This window comes from Maylandia zebra, linkage group LG13 (assembly GCF_041146795.1).
Source record: "Maylandia zebra isolate NMK-2024a linkage group LG13, Mzebra_GT3a, whole genome shotgun sequence".
Classification (NCBI taxonomy): Eukaryota; Metazoa; Chordata; class Actinopteri; order Cichliformes; family Cichlidae; genus Maylandia; species Maylandia zebra.
Genome location: NC_135179.1, coordinates 10354329 through 10369803, shown reverse-complemented (window position 1 = coordinate 10369803; position 15475 = coordinate 10354329). Strand labels below are relative to the sequence as shown.

Sequence of the window (15475 nt, the reverse complement as noted above, 5' to 3'; positions counted from 1 at the left end):
CTGCTCTTTCTTTTTGCCACTGAATGTCCTAGGCTTCTTCTCCCCCCAGTCCATCTCTGAAGTTGGACAGTTCAGCTCCTCTGTTCCCTCACATCCCTGCACTCTTCTATGTCCTCCATCTGCTCTATCAGGAACTGCAGCTGGATGAGCTGCAGCGAGCGAGAGCTTCATCACTAGTCTGCCTGCTGCAACAGCTGGCTAGGTAACCATTCTTCTAGCTGTCTGTGTGTGTGTTTGAGGTTTTTATGTTTCTTTTTTCTTGTATAAGGAAAGTAAGTTACATTCAGTTGGCTTTGGCTGTCCAGATGACCGAATCTTTCTATAAGATACTTGTCCAACATTTTTACAAGATCCTGTTTATTTTTATGAGGCGTAAAGAAATGCTAGCCTTGAGCTGGGCGACATTTATCAAAACAAACAGAACCTTGTTTAATTTTCCACTGGTGAACTCAAACCACGAGAAGAAAAGAAAAACACACATTGTTTTCTGTGAAAGCTTGTGTTGTGTGCCATCCATGCTCTTTACTGAGAAATATACTTCAGCAGGTTGTTAAGTGACCTCGGTTATTGGTGACAATGACAGTAACAGAATAGGGAGAGTGGGAGAATGAAGTACTCTTAGAGTAATTGGCCTGTATTGTCAGTATGTGGGTTGTTATGCAAATATGGTTCTAATTTTTGCATTCTCTGTACTTTATTAACTGGTTAAGCTGGTTAAATGATGATTCTGATGGTTTCATTAGGCATTTAACTGGCACGATAACAGTTTTAAATAAGTAATCTCAATGCCTTAAATGAGCAGTTGCTTTAATTTTCTTTGCAGAATTTACAGTGGAGTTTTAGGATGACCTGTTTTTATGTTAAATCTAAAACAACCTGTTAACATAATGTCAAGACATGACCAGTCTGTTTCCTCTGTGCCTGTGAACTGCAGAGACCAGTTTCTTTAGTTTTGAAAGCAAAAATGAATTTCAACTGTTTCAGCTTCAAGGCTAACTCCTAAACTTTTATCATAGAGCCATGCTATTGCATTGCATAATCATTGTGGTTTGTCATTATCTTCCTTAGTCTTGGTTGAAAAGGACACTGGATAAGAGCATATGTTGCTCTAGCAGATCCATACAGATATATTCAACATTAATGGTGCTTTAACAGAATGAACTAGTCACAAATCAACTTTGCAATGTGCTCTAATCCTCACTCATACCATCATGGATGTGCAGTAATAACAAACCTGATGGTGCTTCTTTAGCCCAGATGATACAACACTTATAGTTCAAAATATATGATAGAAGTACCTTCTTTTCCAATTTGATAGTGATGATAAATATTATTCCGAGTTTAACTGTTAACTGCTTTAAAGTGGTGAACCCGTGATTGTCAGTTTTGAAAAACTCAGTCTCTCCGTGTTGTTCTTTTTTATTTTTTTTCTCTGGATTAGGTCATTTTTGGTGCAATCCCAAATACATGTAAGCCAGAAAATCCTCCCTACATTTCCTATAGTGTTATAAATATTTTTAAGTAGCTTGGTTATATGAGGCTTCGCTTTACTTGTAATCTAACTAAACACTTTCTTGAAGAGTTTTTTGTCTTAATTGGTCATGTCAAGTATTAATGAATACAGTGTGATATTTATATTCTACTGACTTTTGATATTTGCTTATATATCCATTTGTTAAGTAAATTATGGTCCCTTTTTTAATACTACAGTCTAACTAGGGAAAACTGTGGTTGGAGACTATGGCACAAGTAGAGATCAAAACTGTAACCGTTTTTTTTTTTTTTTTTTTTTTTTTTTTTTTTTTTTTTTTTTTAAATTCAAAACGACTTCAGTGTTTCAGAGCAGTGATAAAACAGCAATAAGATGGAGTCCATCTGCTATCTGTTTGCTGTTGAATGGGGTCAAGTTGGCAATTATATGCAATCTGTGTTGTGTTGTTGGTGACGTTTACATACACAAAAATTGCACAGTATAAAGTATTGGAAGAATCTTAGAGTTTTGAAACAGTAATTCATAAAATCCACCTCAAAAAGTGACATAGTTATTTCAGGACTGTGATTTAACTGTCAAATGACACAGGTGCTCAGTAACCTGGATTTTATATAGGAATAGAACCTGAATACAGTTGGCAACCAGTTGAGTCAAGAACACTACTGCAAAGAGACACATCACAGATGAGTTGCACTCATTGGCACAGACTGATTCATATTGATTTTTGCAATCTGTTTGCATTTATAAATTAGAAGGCAGTTATTTGCACTTACCTTCGCCTGTGTGTTTGAGAGTGGTTGGAGTTAGTCAACAATGGACCGCAGTTGGTTGGAGACAGGTTTCCTCCCTCAAGGTGACCTTTAGAATTGCTTTGCAATCCAAAATGGTCAGAGTTTTAGGGTCACCGCAACTAATTTGGCTGTTTGCAATCACAGGATAATCACCGGTTTTTTCTTTTTCCTAGTCCCTACAGTGGTTGTTTTTACTCTAGTGTGACTGAACCATTAGAGTGAACAGTGGCGGATACAGCAATGAATAGTCACATTTTGGTCATTGATATATCATTACTTTGACCATACATTGCTCCCCGATTCCTCATAGAACCACATCTTGTGCATCTCCAGTTTCAAAACATGAAGAATGCAATGGGGGGTATTCTCATCTCGAGGCTTTATGGCAGCCACAGTCAACTTCCAGTTACAGTTTATCATTATCATTAATTAATATAGACGCTTAAAAAAAGAACCAACTTAGAGAAGGAGCACAAGACATGGCTAGAAGTAGAAGAAATAAAGAATTCAGATGAAAAAGATTACAAACCTGGATAACTGTACGCTCCTTACTGCGTCCCTGTGCAAAGTGCACACACAGCTAGAATCTGTAGGAATCAGGGGTTTGTACCAAGATTAAAAAATATTGATTATCTGATGCTAAGCTGAAAGATAATGATTCATTGCTGTTAATTACTTTCACTGTGTATTTAATTACAACCTGAAACACGTTAAATGTCACGGAGGCTATTTGAGCCATTTTTAGACTTTTCTTAATTACTTGCAGCAATTTAGTCCAAAGCTGTGCAGTGAAATATGCATGTGTGAGTCCTAGTACATGGTAGACTTAATAACCCATTGATAGAAGGTTATAAACCTTATGTTCTTCTAAGTAGAAAAAAAAAATACTGTTAAAGAATGCTAATGTATGTTTGTTTCTGTTTGCAGAGATCTTCAGCTTGAAGAGTATGTGGATCTGTACTGGAGAGACTACCCTTCAATAATTAGTGGCTTCACTGAGAGCTGCTTGATAGACCAGGGTAAGGCTTATTTAATTGTCTGTAACATTATCAAGTCAGGAAACGGACAAGACATGTTAAACAGGAGGATGGATGGTCTGCTGCTGGTAAAAGCTGTTTTAGCAGCCTTCCTTTGTATTTCTTGGACTCCTAAAGGTGCTGCAAATGTAAACAAATGCAAAATAAATTTGCATGACGAGGCACTGTAACGTGTAATCTTCCCTCAGTCCAGCTGTGGTTTTCAAAAACTGAGCTAGCTTGTCAATTGTTGGATTGTGTGTTGGTGTGTTGTTGTTGTTGGGGTTTTTTTTTTTTTTTTGGTTTTTTTTTGTTTTTCTTCTTTCTAAATATGAGATGAGTGTAATGTTACCTTATGTAGGCTAAGCAGTGATTGGTTCACAATATTCCAATCATTTGCATTGCTGTTATGAGATGGAGCACCATTGAACAGAGGAATAGTTTTTTACACGCTTTTGAGGCCATTGCACGGTTTCTTTCCACAGGGGTGGACTTTCCTGCTTCCTGGTAATTTCCTGCTTGTGATTGACCCGATTGGTTTTGAGTGTGAAATTCTACCGATGGGCATTCCCAACACATAGCACTTAAAATTAGTCTGAATATAAACAAGGTTTAGTTAAAAATAAAGACTCAGTGCGGGGGAAGTTTTCTTGTTGTCACTAAGTTTTCGTGACAGATGTCCTAAAAATTATGTGAACACCTGTCAGGTGGTTATTTGCTTTGTGACACGGATACTTGCAGGGTTGAATATAAAGTGTTGCTGTTATTTTGTGCACGTGGTTTTCTGAGAAAGGATGAAGTGACATAACCATCCAGCTCCCTTTTATCTCTTGTTCTTTTACCTCACCCACCACCTTTCTCCCTCCTCTTCCTCACCTGGCTTTTCTTAGCACTGATTTGCCAAATGCAGCGGCCGTCTTTCCTGAGACCAGAGCCTCCCTGTGTGTTCAGCTGGCTCAGTAGCTGCTTGAGAGGAGAGGAGAGCCCACCTTTCCCCTACCTGCCGGGTATCTGCCAGAGGACCAGACTGCTGGTTGTGGTACGATTAAAGCACATCTGTCATTTTATAAAATAACTTTCTTCAAGTATAGTGAGTGTAGCTTACTATCTATCTATATATCTCCAAGAAGTTAATGCCGTCTGTCTTTCCTTTTTCTTAACTTGCTTTATAGAATTGTTAGAAAGCTGCAATTCATGAACCATATTTCCTTACCTTTTTTTCTTATTTCAAAAATAAAATATTAAGCACCACATGTGCAGGTGACACTCAGGCATTTGTACTTTCGCAGTGTAAAAATGATGTTGCTCTTCCTTTTTTTTGCATAGAAATGGATATGCAGTGCTAAATAAGAAGGGCCTAAGTTTTGGTACTTCATATCACTCTTAAAAAGACAGTACTCAACAGAGAGACATGGATACAACATTGGTCATATTGTCATGTTTGTTCAAATATTTGTTCACAAATTTATGTGCTTTGATTATGACTGTGGCACAATTTTTCGTTACCGTGTACTGGCTCATATTTCGATGCGCACAGTATCTCCTGAATCGGCAATAGGAAGAGTAAAGTAAAGTGTGAGAGCACTCTAAGTCCCCTCCTTGTAAGCCTAAATGCCTCTTGATTAAAGGTTTTCCCCTTCACCACTTAGAACAGGATGGAGTGAAGAACTGAGGTTCATATTCATCCATCAAAAAGCTTTGATCACATCAGTTCATTGCAGTTCACAGAACAGTTTTATTTAAATTATCCCTTTCTTTTTTCTTTAGAAAATATAACTGCTCTTCACTGGAAATGTCAATATTTATTTTTTTATGCAGTAAAAATCTATACTGTGCAAGTGTTTTTGTATCATATTTACATCTCTTCTCTTAACCTTTTTTCCAGAGTTATGCTCTCTATGTCATTGGAGATGAAAATGCTACTTCAACAGATGTATCCAAGTACCTAGCCAAGCTTTCTGCAGGTTTGTTAGTGACTAACCTTTAAGATCATTTTCTTGCATGCTGCACTGTGTGTTTCTCTGTGGGTATGCATGTTTGGGTTCATTTATTGACAACCACCCCCTATTACCTGCCAGTCCCCTGCCTTCATGCTTCAGGGCCCAGTAGCACAGAAAGAAAGAGAAGCTTCTTCAGTTCAAAGGTCAAATGGTGGAGAGTCCCAGATATAAACCTACTATGAACACACCCGAAACTCTGGCTGATTGGGACCCACACCCAGTTTCACACCTTGGCTCAGGCGATTAGAGGATCATCAGGGGGTCCTTTTGTCCCTCTGTGGGGGGATACTCCTACTAGGTTTATATCTGGGACTCTCCACCATTTGACCTTTGAACTGAAGAAGCTTCTCGGATGAGAGGTGAAACGTCTTCAAGCAACTTAAAGAAGTCCAGACGCTTTTCTTTGCAAGCCTTTATTTTAACCACTCATTTTAATGTTCTTTTTTTTGTTCTTTTTTTGGTTACAGTTTTTACTACAGATTTGAAAATGCTTTAATATATTTACCGTATTTTTTGGACCATAAGGCATACTGTTGACGAACGTGTCTGTTTTCATACATAAGGTGCACTGGATTATAAGGCACAATAACCGAAACAAAACAGTCAGATACGTCAAACTTTACTCATTCTTGCTTCCTGGCAGCACGGTGACATGGTACTGATAGCACTGTTGTCTCACAGCAAGAAGGTCCTGAGTTCAATTCCACCATCAGGCCGGGGTCTTTCTGCATGGAGTTTGCATGTTTTCCCTGTGTTTGCATGTGTTCTCCCGGTACTTCGGCTTCCTCCCACCATCCAAAGACATGCAGTTTGTGTCTCTGTGTGTTAGCCCTGCGACAGACTGGCGACCTATTCAGGGCATACCCCGCCTCTCGCCCTATGACAGCTAGGATAGGCTCCAGTGCCCCCCGCGACCCTGAAAAGGATAAGCGAATGAATGGATGGATTCTTGCTTCCTCCACTTCCGTACCATTTATTCATCAATGCTGAATTCTCTCGAAGCTGCTCTATTCCCATGTTGTTGCAGTATATTAATGACTAACCTCGTATTGTGGATGGATTATCTCAGTTGTTCTCCTGACTGAAGTTTAGTCCGTTTACAGCATACCGGCCATGCGATTGCATTTTCCCCTAACCATCGAGAACCCGCACGTTAATTCTTTTGGAATGGCAAAAAGTTAGCGTTCATCCTTCAGCTTCAATTATGCTAACATAGCTGTCTCGCTAGCGATCACGTAGCACATCATTATATACCAGCTAGTCCAACTTCAGTAACCATACAAATGTCACTGCTGTTTAGTTTTCTGTCTTTGTTTATGTTGGAAGTGATAGCAGAGCTGTACATTTTAATTTTTTCAGAAATCTCTCAGTTATAACATGCTATATCATGTTTAGGTGGAAACTAGCAAGGTAACTTCCTGCTAACCTCCAGCCCTGTTAAATTTAATACATTGTTTTCATGGATGCCTGGATGTTAAACTTAATTGTTACACCTGGTAAAGCAGCAACGCTGATCATCTTATTAAAGCTGAAAGAATTTATGGTTTTTAACTCTCACTGATGCTGCAGTGTTCATTTGACTTTGGGTCCAAAACTCCGTCCTCTTAAGGTCCCAGTCTGCGAGGCCCCTGACTACGGTAGCCATAATGCTCCGACAATCCATCTAGCGGTGTGGCTTCGTAGCGTACCAAAGTTGTACTAAAACATTTTGACAGATTTTTCAGCGCCGTATGCCACATAAAATTGGTTCGAGGTCAGTAAGCACAACCAGAATTCATACATAAGGCACACCGGATTATAAGGCGCTCTTTCAATTTTTGATAAAATTAAAGGACTTTAAGTATGCCTTACAGTGCAGAAAATACGGTAAGAGCTGCAAAAAGAGTGCCAAGCCTGATTTGTAAATTCATTGACCTGTTTTCCTTGCTGCTGATCTTCCTCACCCCCCTTTCTCATTTTCATCAGGCCAGAAATCCTCTGCCACTGAACCCCAAATAAGAAGGTAATTCATCTGACAGAAACATGAGCAAGAGCTTTTAAATTTCTTCTTTTTTTTTTCTTTTAAGGCATTGAAACAGCTAAAATGAATTCTGACATACAGGATACCAGCACATTCTTTTGTATTATTTTTCTGTTTGTTAATATACCCCTAAAGGTCAACTTGTAAAAATCTTATACCTAATAACAGTTAAAGTTTTCCGTTAATTTCTCTTGTATGTATGTTTTCTAGACAGAGCAGTGTTAAAGTGATGTCCTCCAGTGAAAATCTGGCTGAGCAGCTGGTGGTCTGGCTCACCTCACAGGGTAAGAGAAGTATGTCTCTTAAAAAAAAGAATCTATATTCAGAAAGGAATGTTGAAGCTATATCCTCTTTTTCGCCACCACAGTGGTTTACATGCATATTTACACATTCACACCTGTCCACTGAAACCAGTCTGTGAACCTGAATGTGCTTTCTCACTGCTGGGTGACATGTTTGCTGTGTGAATAAAGGTTTTAATATTGGTTTTTAATATAAGTGTGCTTCTTAAATCTTTTTATTTTAAAATGGGTAATGTACCCTATGATATTTTAGTTGTTCAGCTGTGAGCTGACAATAGTATAAAGCATGTACATACAACAGTTGTAGCAGCTTTTGAGTTTCACCCACCTGTTTGTGTGTATTTATGTTAGCGCTCAAAGGACACTGCCTCTAAAGCAGAATATTCCTTGTTTCTAAAAAACTGTGCATTTTTCACTGGTTTAGGTTTCACCCTGAAAGATTTGGAGTCGGTCCCCTTTGGTGTGGCTTTGCCTATTAGAGAGGCAATCTATCGGTGCCGTGAGCAGCCGTGTTCTGATTGGTCAGAGGAGGTCTGTCTTCTGATTGGAAGACAAGATCTTACCAAACAAGCCCACAAAATGACCCTTGCCAAGAGCAAAGCTGTGAGTGTAAAAAAACTTAAAACCTAAATTATTTAGATAAAGATGGAGTTCAGTGTCTGCAGATTCTAAAATAGGAAAGTAAGTTTTCAAACTTTTGGTTCTTTTTTGGCCTTATAATTTGTGTGTTTCTCCAGTCTGTAAGTTCAGGCCTGTCCTTGGAACCTCCTGCAACCACAGAACCAGATGAGGAGGAGGATGGGATGTCAGACATTGTTCAAGAGGTAAACAAATTCATAAACATGTTTATATATTTTTTGTTAGTAGTGTGTTCTGTAGAAAAAATTCAGATATTTATGTCTTCTTCTCACTAGGTCACAGGACTGATTTGGAGTCAGGATCTGAGGGTCCAAGAGGTCAGGAGGCTTCTGCAGAGCTCCAGACCTGTCCGGGTTAGTGTTGTCCAGCTCCCAGAGGTGTCTGACCATGAGTACATAGAGGAGAAAGAGAACAAGTGAGTATAATGCATGCATTTGTCATGAACATCTTTGGTCTTGAAACAGAGACAGCAAAACACCAGTTCTAAAAAGGCATATGCAGTATATATTTCTGTACTGTTCTGTGTTTCCTTTCTTCTCCCCTAATCTGTGTGGTAAACTTATTGGCCAGTTGGCATTTTTTTTAGAATCTGTGATGTTTTTATAGTTTTTATCACCTGCCCTGTCCATGTCCTTGCCTTCTATAGACTCCTGCAGCTGTGTCAAAGGACCATGGCCCTGCCAGTTGGCAGGGGCCTCTTCACTCTCTTCTCTTATCACCCAGTACCGACTGAACCTTTACCTGTCCCAAAACTCAACCTCACAGGTATTTTAAGTTTTCAGTTAAAAAATAAAATCTACTGGAACAAGTTGACGAGAATGTGGAAATTTGTAAATGGTTCATTTAACAGGAAGATAAAATTAGTTTGTGCAATAATAAAAGCTGTTGCAGTACAATTTATCACTGCCCTAGAGGAAACATAACTTTCCAAAAAAAGAAAAAACATTGTAATTATCTTTGCTAAATCAGGAACAAAATATTCCAAAGTTTAAGAGGATTAACGTTTTAATAACTACATGCATTTGCAGATTATTTCTCATTTTTATTTTTCTTCCTCAGGCCGTGCCCTTCCGAGGAATACTGTGGTAGATCTGAACAGCGGAAACATTGATGTTCCTCCCAATATGACTAGCTGGCCCAGTTTTCATAACGGAGTAGCTGCTGGGCTTAAAATAGCCCCTGCCTCACAGGTGAGACTGAAATCATTGCATGTTTAATCAATCAGTCTGTTACTTAGTAAATACCCCAAAATGTTAATGTTGACAGGCCTATAAATGTTTTTAAAAATTAAATTTTTATTTTTTATTATTTTATTAGTATTTTTCTATTAGCTCTACCTGTAATTCTGTAGAATAATTTTAATTAAAACCCGCTAGCTTGTTCCACAGCTTCAGTTTTATCCAACCTTAAATGTAAAACATTTTACATTGCTTATTCAACATCGTGTTTATTTACTACTTACCTATTTCTAATGTCATTGTTATGTTAAACTGGAGAGTATTGAAAAAAAATATGATATTGATGCTAACAGATTTAAGCATTTGATGAATATTTATTTATACTGTTCAGCTTGTTTTAGCTTTTAGCTTATAACTCTGGCTAAAGCTACTGTCATTGTGTTCCTTCATAATTAACAAGAATGGAGACTTCCAGGGTTTTGGTCCGATTTCAGCGAATCTTGCACACAATGATCACTTAATGGGCATTAGAGTAGTTGTACGGGTAATAACTGTGAATGGAACGTGAGCCATATTAGTTACAATGTCACTGTTGTTCTAGTTTGAGTGTCTTTTATTCTTTGGGCAGTGTAATGCTAAATGGATATTAAAACTGAGCACAAATAAAATATTCTAATAATTGTAAATACTCAAAAAACCTCATTCTCTTGCAACAAAGACATTTATTAGTGTTATACCAATAAATATAGTTTAATTTTGTTTTTTGTTTTTAAGGTGGACTCAGCCTGGATTGCCTACAACAAGCCAAAGAGCCCTGAGCTGGCTAATGAGTATGCAGGCTTCCTTATGGCCTTGGGGCTCAATGGACACCTCACCAAGTTGGCCACGCTGAACATACATGACTACCTCACAAAGGTGCACACCTGTCTACACACAGGCTTACATGTGCTGGAACAATTTCAGTATTTCTTTGCTATGTTGAGTTTTACAGCAGAAAGTAAGAAGTGTGCGTAAGTACATGTATAACACTCTACACTCAAAGAATACTTTGTACTTTAAATGCTCAGTTTAGAGCCGGTTGTGCTTTAAATTTTGTTTTCTTGCAATAATTTAGAGCTCCCGCTTCTGTCACACGCCCAACTTACAAAGAACGATAAGATGAAAACAAATTTGAAGTTAAATACAGTTTATACATAAACATGCGTCATAGCTTGGCAGCTAGTCAAAGTGAAACTTTCCCTTGTGAGAACTTAGACATGAGACAACTCCTTCCAACTTTCGGGTGAGAAAAACAACAGGATGTCGCAAGCCAAATCTTTTTTTTTTTTTTTTCTAAATTCAAATGTCTATGTGAAAGGGTATTTGAAGATTGATTGCTAAGCCTTTGAACCTCATCCATACTGAGTATCCACGCTATGTTTAAGACTGATTCATTTTCATTTCCCGTTTTGAATTTTGATTTTTGTGTAAATTTAAGCTGTGGTTGATGATAATCACAGTTATTTCCCTGTATTAGTCATTGTATGAATGCAATATAAGTCTGCTCAGTCCTAATTGTGTTCTACACCATGTCCTCCTATTTTGAGTTCTTTTTTCCCCCTCTGCATTTACATGGTAATGTTTTTCACTGCAAATTTTTATTGTATGCGTTTAACGTTTAATTATATTGTTGGTATAAAAACCGTAATGGTGAATCTTGGAACTCAACTGCCCTAATATCGAGATTTCACCAGTATATATTTCTTTTATTTTAAATTATATTCTTTATAATAGCTTTATAGTATCTCATTCATAGTCTCCTAACTAATTGATCTTTTAAAATAAAGGCTCAGAAATAAATATCCACAGCTCGACACACAAGAATGAACTAATCAGATGCAGAGAGTTGATGGTAAAATATGTCACAGCTTCCAGTGTGAATGAAAGCAATGAACGTGGTTGAAGCGTGTTTGTTGCTAGTGGTTTTTTGACAGTTTCTATTCTTGCTGTGATAGAGAATTGCATACTGAGGATCAGAATTCATTAGAATTGTTTATGACTGTGGTTTTAAAAAGAATTTGGGGTGATGCCATTCACCTTTTAAACATTCCAGTTTGCGTCAGCGTTTTACAAGCAAAAACTGTGTCATTTTATCTAGTTTTTCAGTTTGTATTTTAACTCGTATTTGACCCATGATTTTTGACATCCCTGGAAGAGAGCAACCCATATTTTACAATTTCATACAAGGTCCCAGCGGTTATCTTCACAAACTAGTAAATGGTTAATCATCATTTTCTGAGCTTTTTGTCTACATTGTCATTCAATACAAGAATATTTTCATTTACTTTTAGTCAAATGATAATATGATGTCTAAATTATGAAGGCTAAGGAAGGCTGTCCAACAGATGGCCTCTTACTTCATGGCATGTGTTCACTATGCACGGCAATCACCTATTTCATGCTGTTTGTGTTAAAACATGTTGTGGTCGGTCAAACAAATGTGCACACAGGGGTCTAATGAAAACTGTCTGTCATGATCTCAGATACGAGAGTCACAGATCAAGCCAGTTAGACTGCATTTTTTTTTTAGTGCAAAAGAGCATGCATTACACTGCATTTTCAATAAGTAATAGTCTAAATTTTATTAAAAGTGACTACTATTTGAAGAGAAGCTGTTTGATAATATTTCTCTACTGTTAGCTTTTGCTAGGTGTATGAAATATTAGAAAGTTGTTGTTTATCACTGATAATTGCAGATGCAGTTTTTATTGTGATTTAATGTCTGGGTGCCTCTGTCTCTCAGGGCCATGAAATGACCAGCATTGGGCTCCTCCTGGGTGTGTCTTCAGCCAAACTGGGCACCATGGACATGTCGATCACTCGCCTACTTGGCATACACATTCCTGCCCTTCTCCCGCCCACTTCCACTGAGCTGGACGTGCCACACAATGTTCAGGTAAGAGTGAGTACGTATAAAGAAGAAGATAAAGCTAATTTCGATTAATTCCGTCTTCACAGGGGGTGGCCCCAGCAGGTAGTGCTGCATGTTTGATTTGTCAGATTTTCACGCTAGATGCCCTTCCTGTCGCACCCCCGAAGAGATTTCTTTTTATCTTCCCTGGATGATCATTCAGTTCTTCATCTGTTTTTTTTTTCTTTGTTTTTTCTTTTTCTGTTACAGGTTGCAGCTGTAATTGGCATCGGGCTGGTGTACCAAGGAACGGGTCATAGACACAATGCTGAAGTCTTGCTGTCTGAGATAGGTGTGTAAGTGTGTGTGCGCAAAAGGGAGACAACACAATGGGAAAAAGTTCCATAAAATTACCTAAAAGTTTAAATCGGATACATTAAAAGCTGTTAATTAAAGAGCTGGATATGAATTTCACTGAAGTAAATAAACAGTATTTTATATATGTAACACCTTGAAAAAAAAGAGCACAATATAATTTGGGTTTTGGGCTATTATTTAATTGCCAAATGCATGTTTAATGGATAGGTATCTCTCAAACTGCAAGAAAAATACTGTTTTCTTGAATAGACATTGTAAACAGTCAGGTTAGAAGTTCTGCTTAAGCTCTGTTGCTCCATTTTAAACACTGCATCCAGTCTCACTGTTGAACTTTTATTTTTACTTTAATTAGATTTTTCTTGCCATGCATAGATGGTAACTTTTGGTCTGTCTGTTGTTCAGGTCGACCCCCTGGACCAGAGATGGAATATTGTACAGACAGAGAGTCCTATTCGTTAGCAGCTGGGCTCGCTCTTGGTATGGTCTGTCTGGGGGTAAGACAAACAAAAAAACATATATATATGAATATACGTTGCCATTTTCCATTTGTTTGTTGCAATAGTAACTAATTAAAAAAAAAAAAGTAACAGCTTCTCACAAAACCCGATTGTTATGTTTATTTTTTTGTACACATACATTTTTTTCTGTTATTAAGCCACATAAGTTCTTTTAAAAGTCCCTTGGATACCTGCTCACTTCTGTAAGAGAAACCTCAGATCATAATATTGTCAGGTGTTAATGATGCTTGAAGCCCAGTAATAAAGGGACAAAACCCAAGTTCAAATATTGGTTTTCTTTGACATCTGTCTCTGCATGTCTCTTGTTTCTTATCTCTACTCTCATCCTTTTCTGTCCTGCACTTACCTTGCTTGTTCTTCCTTCCCCTTTCTCCTCATAGCATGGCAGCAACCTGATTGGGATGACAGACCTGAATGTCCCTGAGCAGTTGTATCAGTACATGGTTGGGGGACATCGCAGAGCTCAGGCTGGGGCCAACCGGGAGAGGCACAAATCCCCCAGCTACCAAATCAAGGTACATGAAACAACCCCCTTTTTTTTTTTTTTTTTTTTTTTTTTTTTTTTTTTTTGTCTACAGTGTAGCAGTGTTATTTCAATGCGATAAAATAATACTGAAGAATGTGACTGTATAACTACTAAAGAATTTTACCATACAATAAGAACTGCAGCTCAAAAACTATGTCATGGTTCTTCATATGTTCAGTCTGTGCTGATGTATTGTTTTTTCCCCACTAATAGGAAAGGATTTGGTAAACAAATCTTCATGAATTTTATTTTCCATATTCGTATTAGTTGAGGTTTGTTCTCAGTTTATTGTTGTCACATGTGCCAATGTCAAATGTGTAAGAAAACTCTAAAGTAGCACGAGTAAACAATATTGCATTAAATAAACTATCCCAATTGCAAAAGCTAATTGTCATATTTAATTATGTAGGTGTGAAGGGGTTTTGCAGTTGGGACACACCTCTCTTTAGATGAAGTTTGACCAAATGATTTGATGAAACAGTGGTCTGGCTTCTGTGATTAGCTAATTAACCTTACCATTGGTCATTTCAGGAGGGTGACACTATTAATGTAGATGTGACATGTCCAGGCGCTACGCTAGCCCTCGCCATGATCTACCTCAAAACCAACAACAGGTGAGAGAAAAAAGGTTTTTACATTTTTGTCTCCAAAATAAAATAAAAAAAGTTTTGATATGAAAATAGGTTTATTCCATGTCTTGGAAAGGCGACTTAAAGACTTCTGTTTTAGATTTATCTCCTTTCTACTGACCTCCTAAAATTTGTATACAAAGAGTGTAGGCATACTCTTCATGGTGTGACAAAACAATCTAAAAAGAGATACTCTGCTGACAAGTGTTTTATTTTATTAGGAGAAACAGAACTAGATAGAATAAACTGGGAAAAAAAACATAAAAATATTACATTAAATATTTACCCCCCAAAAAATGTAATACCGGTGTTATAGAATTAGAAGTAGCAAACTGTTCAAGGGGCACAGAATCTTTCCACCATAATTACTCTGTAATGCTGGTGGGGTGTTTCTTTAAAATGGCCAAAATGTCCTGTGCTGTGTTCGACTTTCTAACCACTTCTTGCCCACGTGAACCGTAACTGGAGCACCATAGCCTATTTGATGGAAAAAATAGTGACATTACACTACATCAGACTGAGACTCCTCCAGTTTCTAACAGTCTAATGGTCAAGAGGTTCTTTAAAACTCATCTGCTATCTGTTGTTTGAGAGGGTGCTGAAAGAAGGTATTAACACTCCCTTTTCTCATCATGGTTTCGCCCACTAGGTCGATTGCTGATTGGCTGAAACCTCCAGATACTTTGTTCCTCCTGGACTTCATTAAGCCAGAGTTTCTGCTGCTGAGGGTTAGTGTGGATCTAGCTCTGTGTGTTTCTGTGTGTGATCTTTTTTCCCACCTTTCTATATTTTAATCTGATATACCTGTGTCTCTTCTTCTTTTCTCTCTACCCCTAAAGACTCTGGCCCGGTGTATTATCATGTGGGATGAAATCCTGCCTAATACTATCTGGGTCAAGAGTAACATCCCACAGGTGAGAATAAGCACACCACACACACACACACACACACACACACACACACACACACAAAGAGGAACAAGTGGACATTTGTGACGTGTGGTTTTGTGTGGATGGAGGCAGGTTTACCCTTTTTCAGTTAGCTAATTTAGCCAATTCTGGTGGCTTATTTTTTGGAAGATGCACTGATATTGGTT

The 15475-nt window shown here is 37.9% G+C and overlaps 1 protein-coding gene across 1 annotated transcript in view; it reads left to right on the top strand.

The window, feature by feature from the left end:
- The window catches only part of anapc1 (anaphase promoting complex subunit 1), a 62395-nt gene that overhangs the window by 16144 nt on the left and 30776 nt on the right, over positions 1-15475 (top strand). The window contains exons 22-40 of the mRNA XM_014411584.3: positions 33-202; positions 3211-3302; positions 4190-4338; positions 5185-5263; positions 7265-7301; positions 7530-7603; positions 8046-8224; positions 8359-8445; positions 8536-8675; positions 8907-9025; positions 9320-9450; positions 10213-10353; positions 12221-12373; positions 12599-12680; positions 13109-13200; positions 13605-13739; positions 14282-14364; positions 15029-15107; positions 15219-15293. Of these exons, the coding sequence (XP_014267070.3) occupies positions 33-202; positions 3211-3302; positions 4190-4338; positions 5185-5263; positions 7265-7301; positions 7530-7603; positions 8046-8224; positions 8359-8445; positions 8536-8675; positions 8907-9025; positions 9320-9450; positions 10213-10353; positions 12221-12373; positions 12599-12680; positions 13109-13200; positions 13605-13739; positions 14282-14364; positions 15029-15107; positions 15219-15293 (2097 nt within the window). The remainder of the gene's footprint in view (positions 1-32; positions 203-3210; positions 3303-4189; positions 4339-5184; positions 5264-7264; positions 7302-7529; positions 7604-8045; positions 8225-8358; positions 8446-8535; positions 8676-8906; positions 9026-9319; positions 9451-10212; positions 10354-12220; positions 12374-12598; positions 12681-13108; positions 13201-13604; positions 13740-14281; positions 14365-15028; positions 15108-15218; positions 15294-15475) is intronic.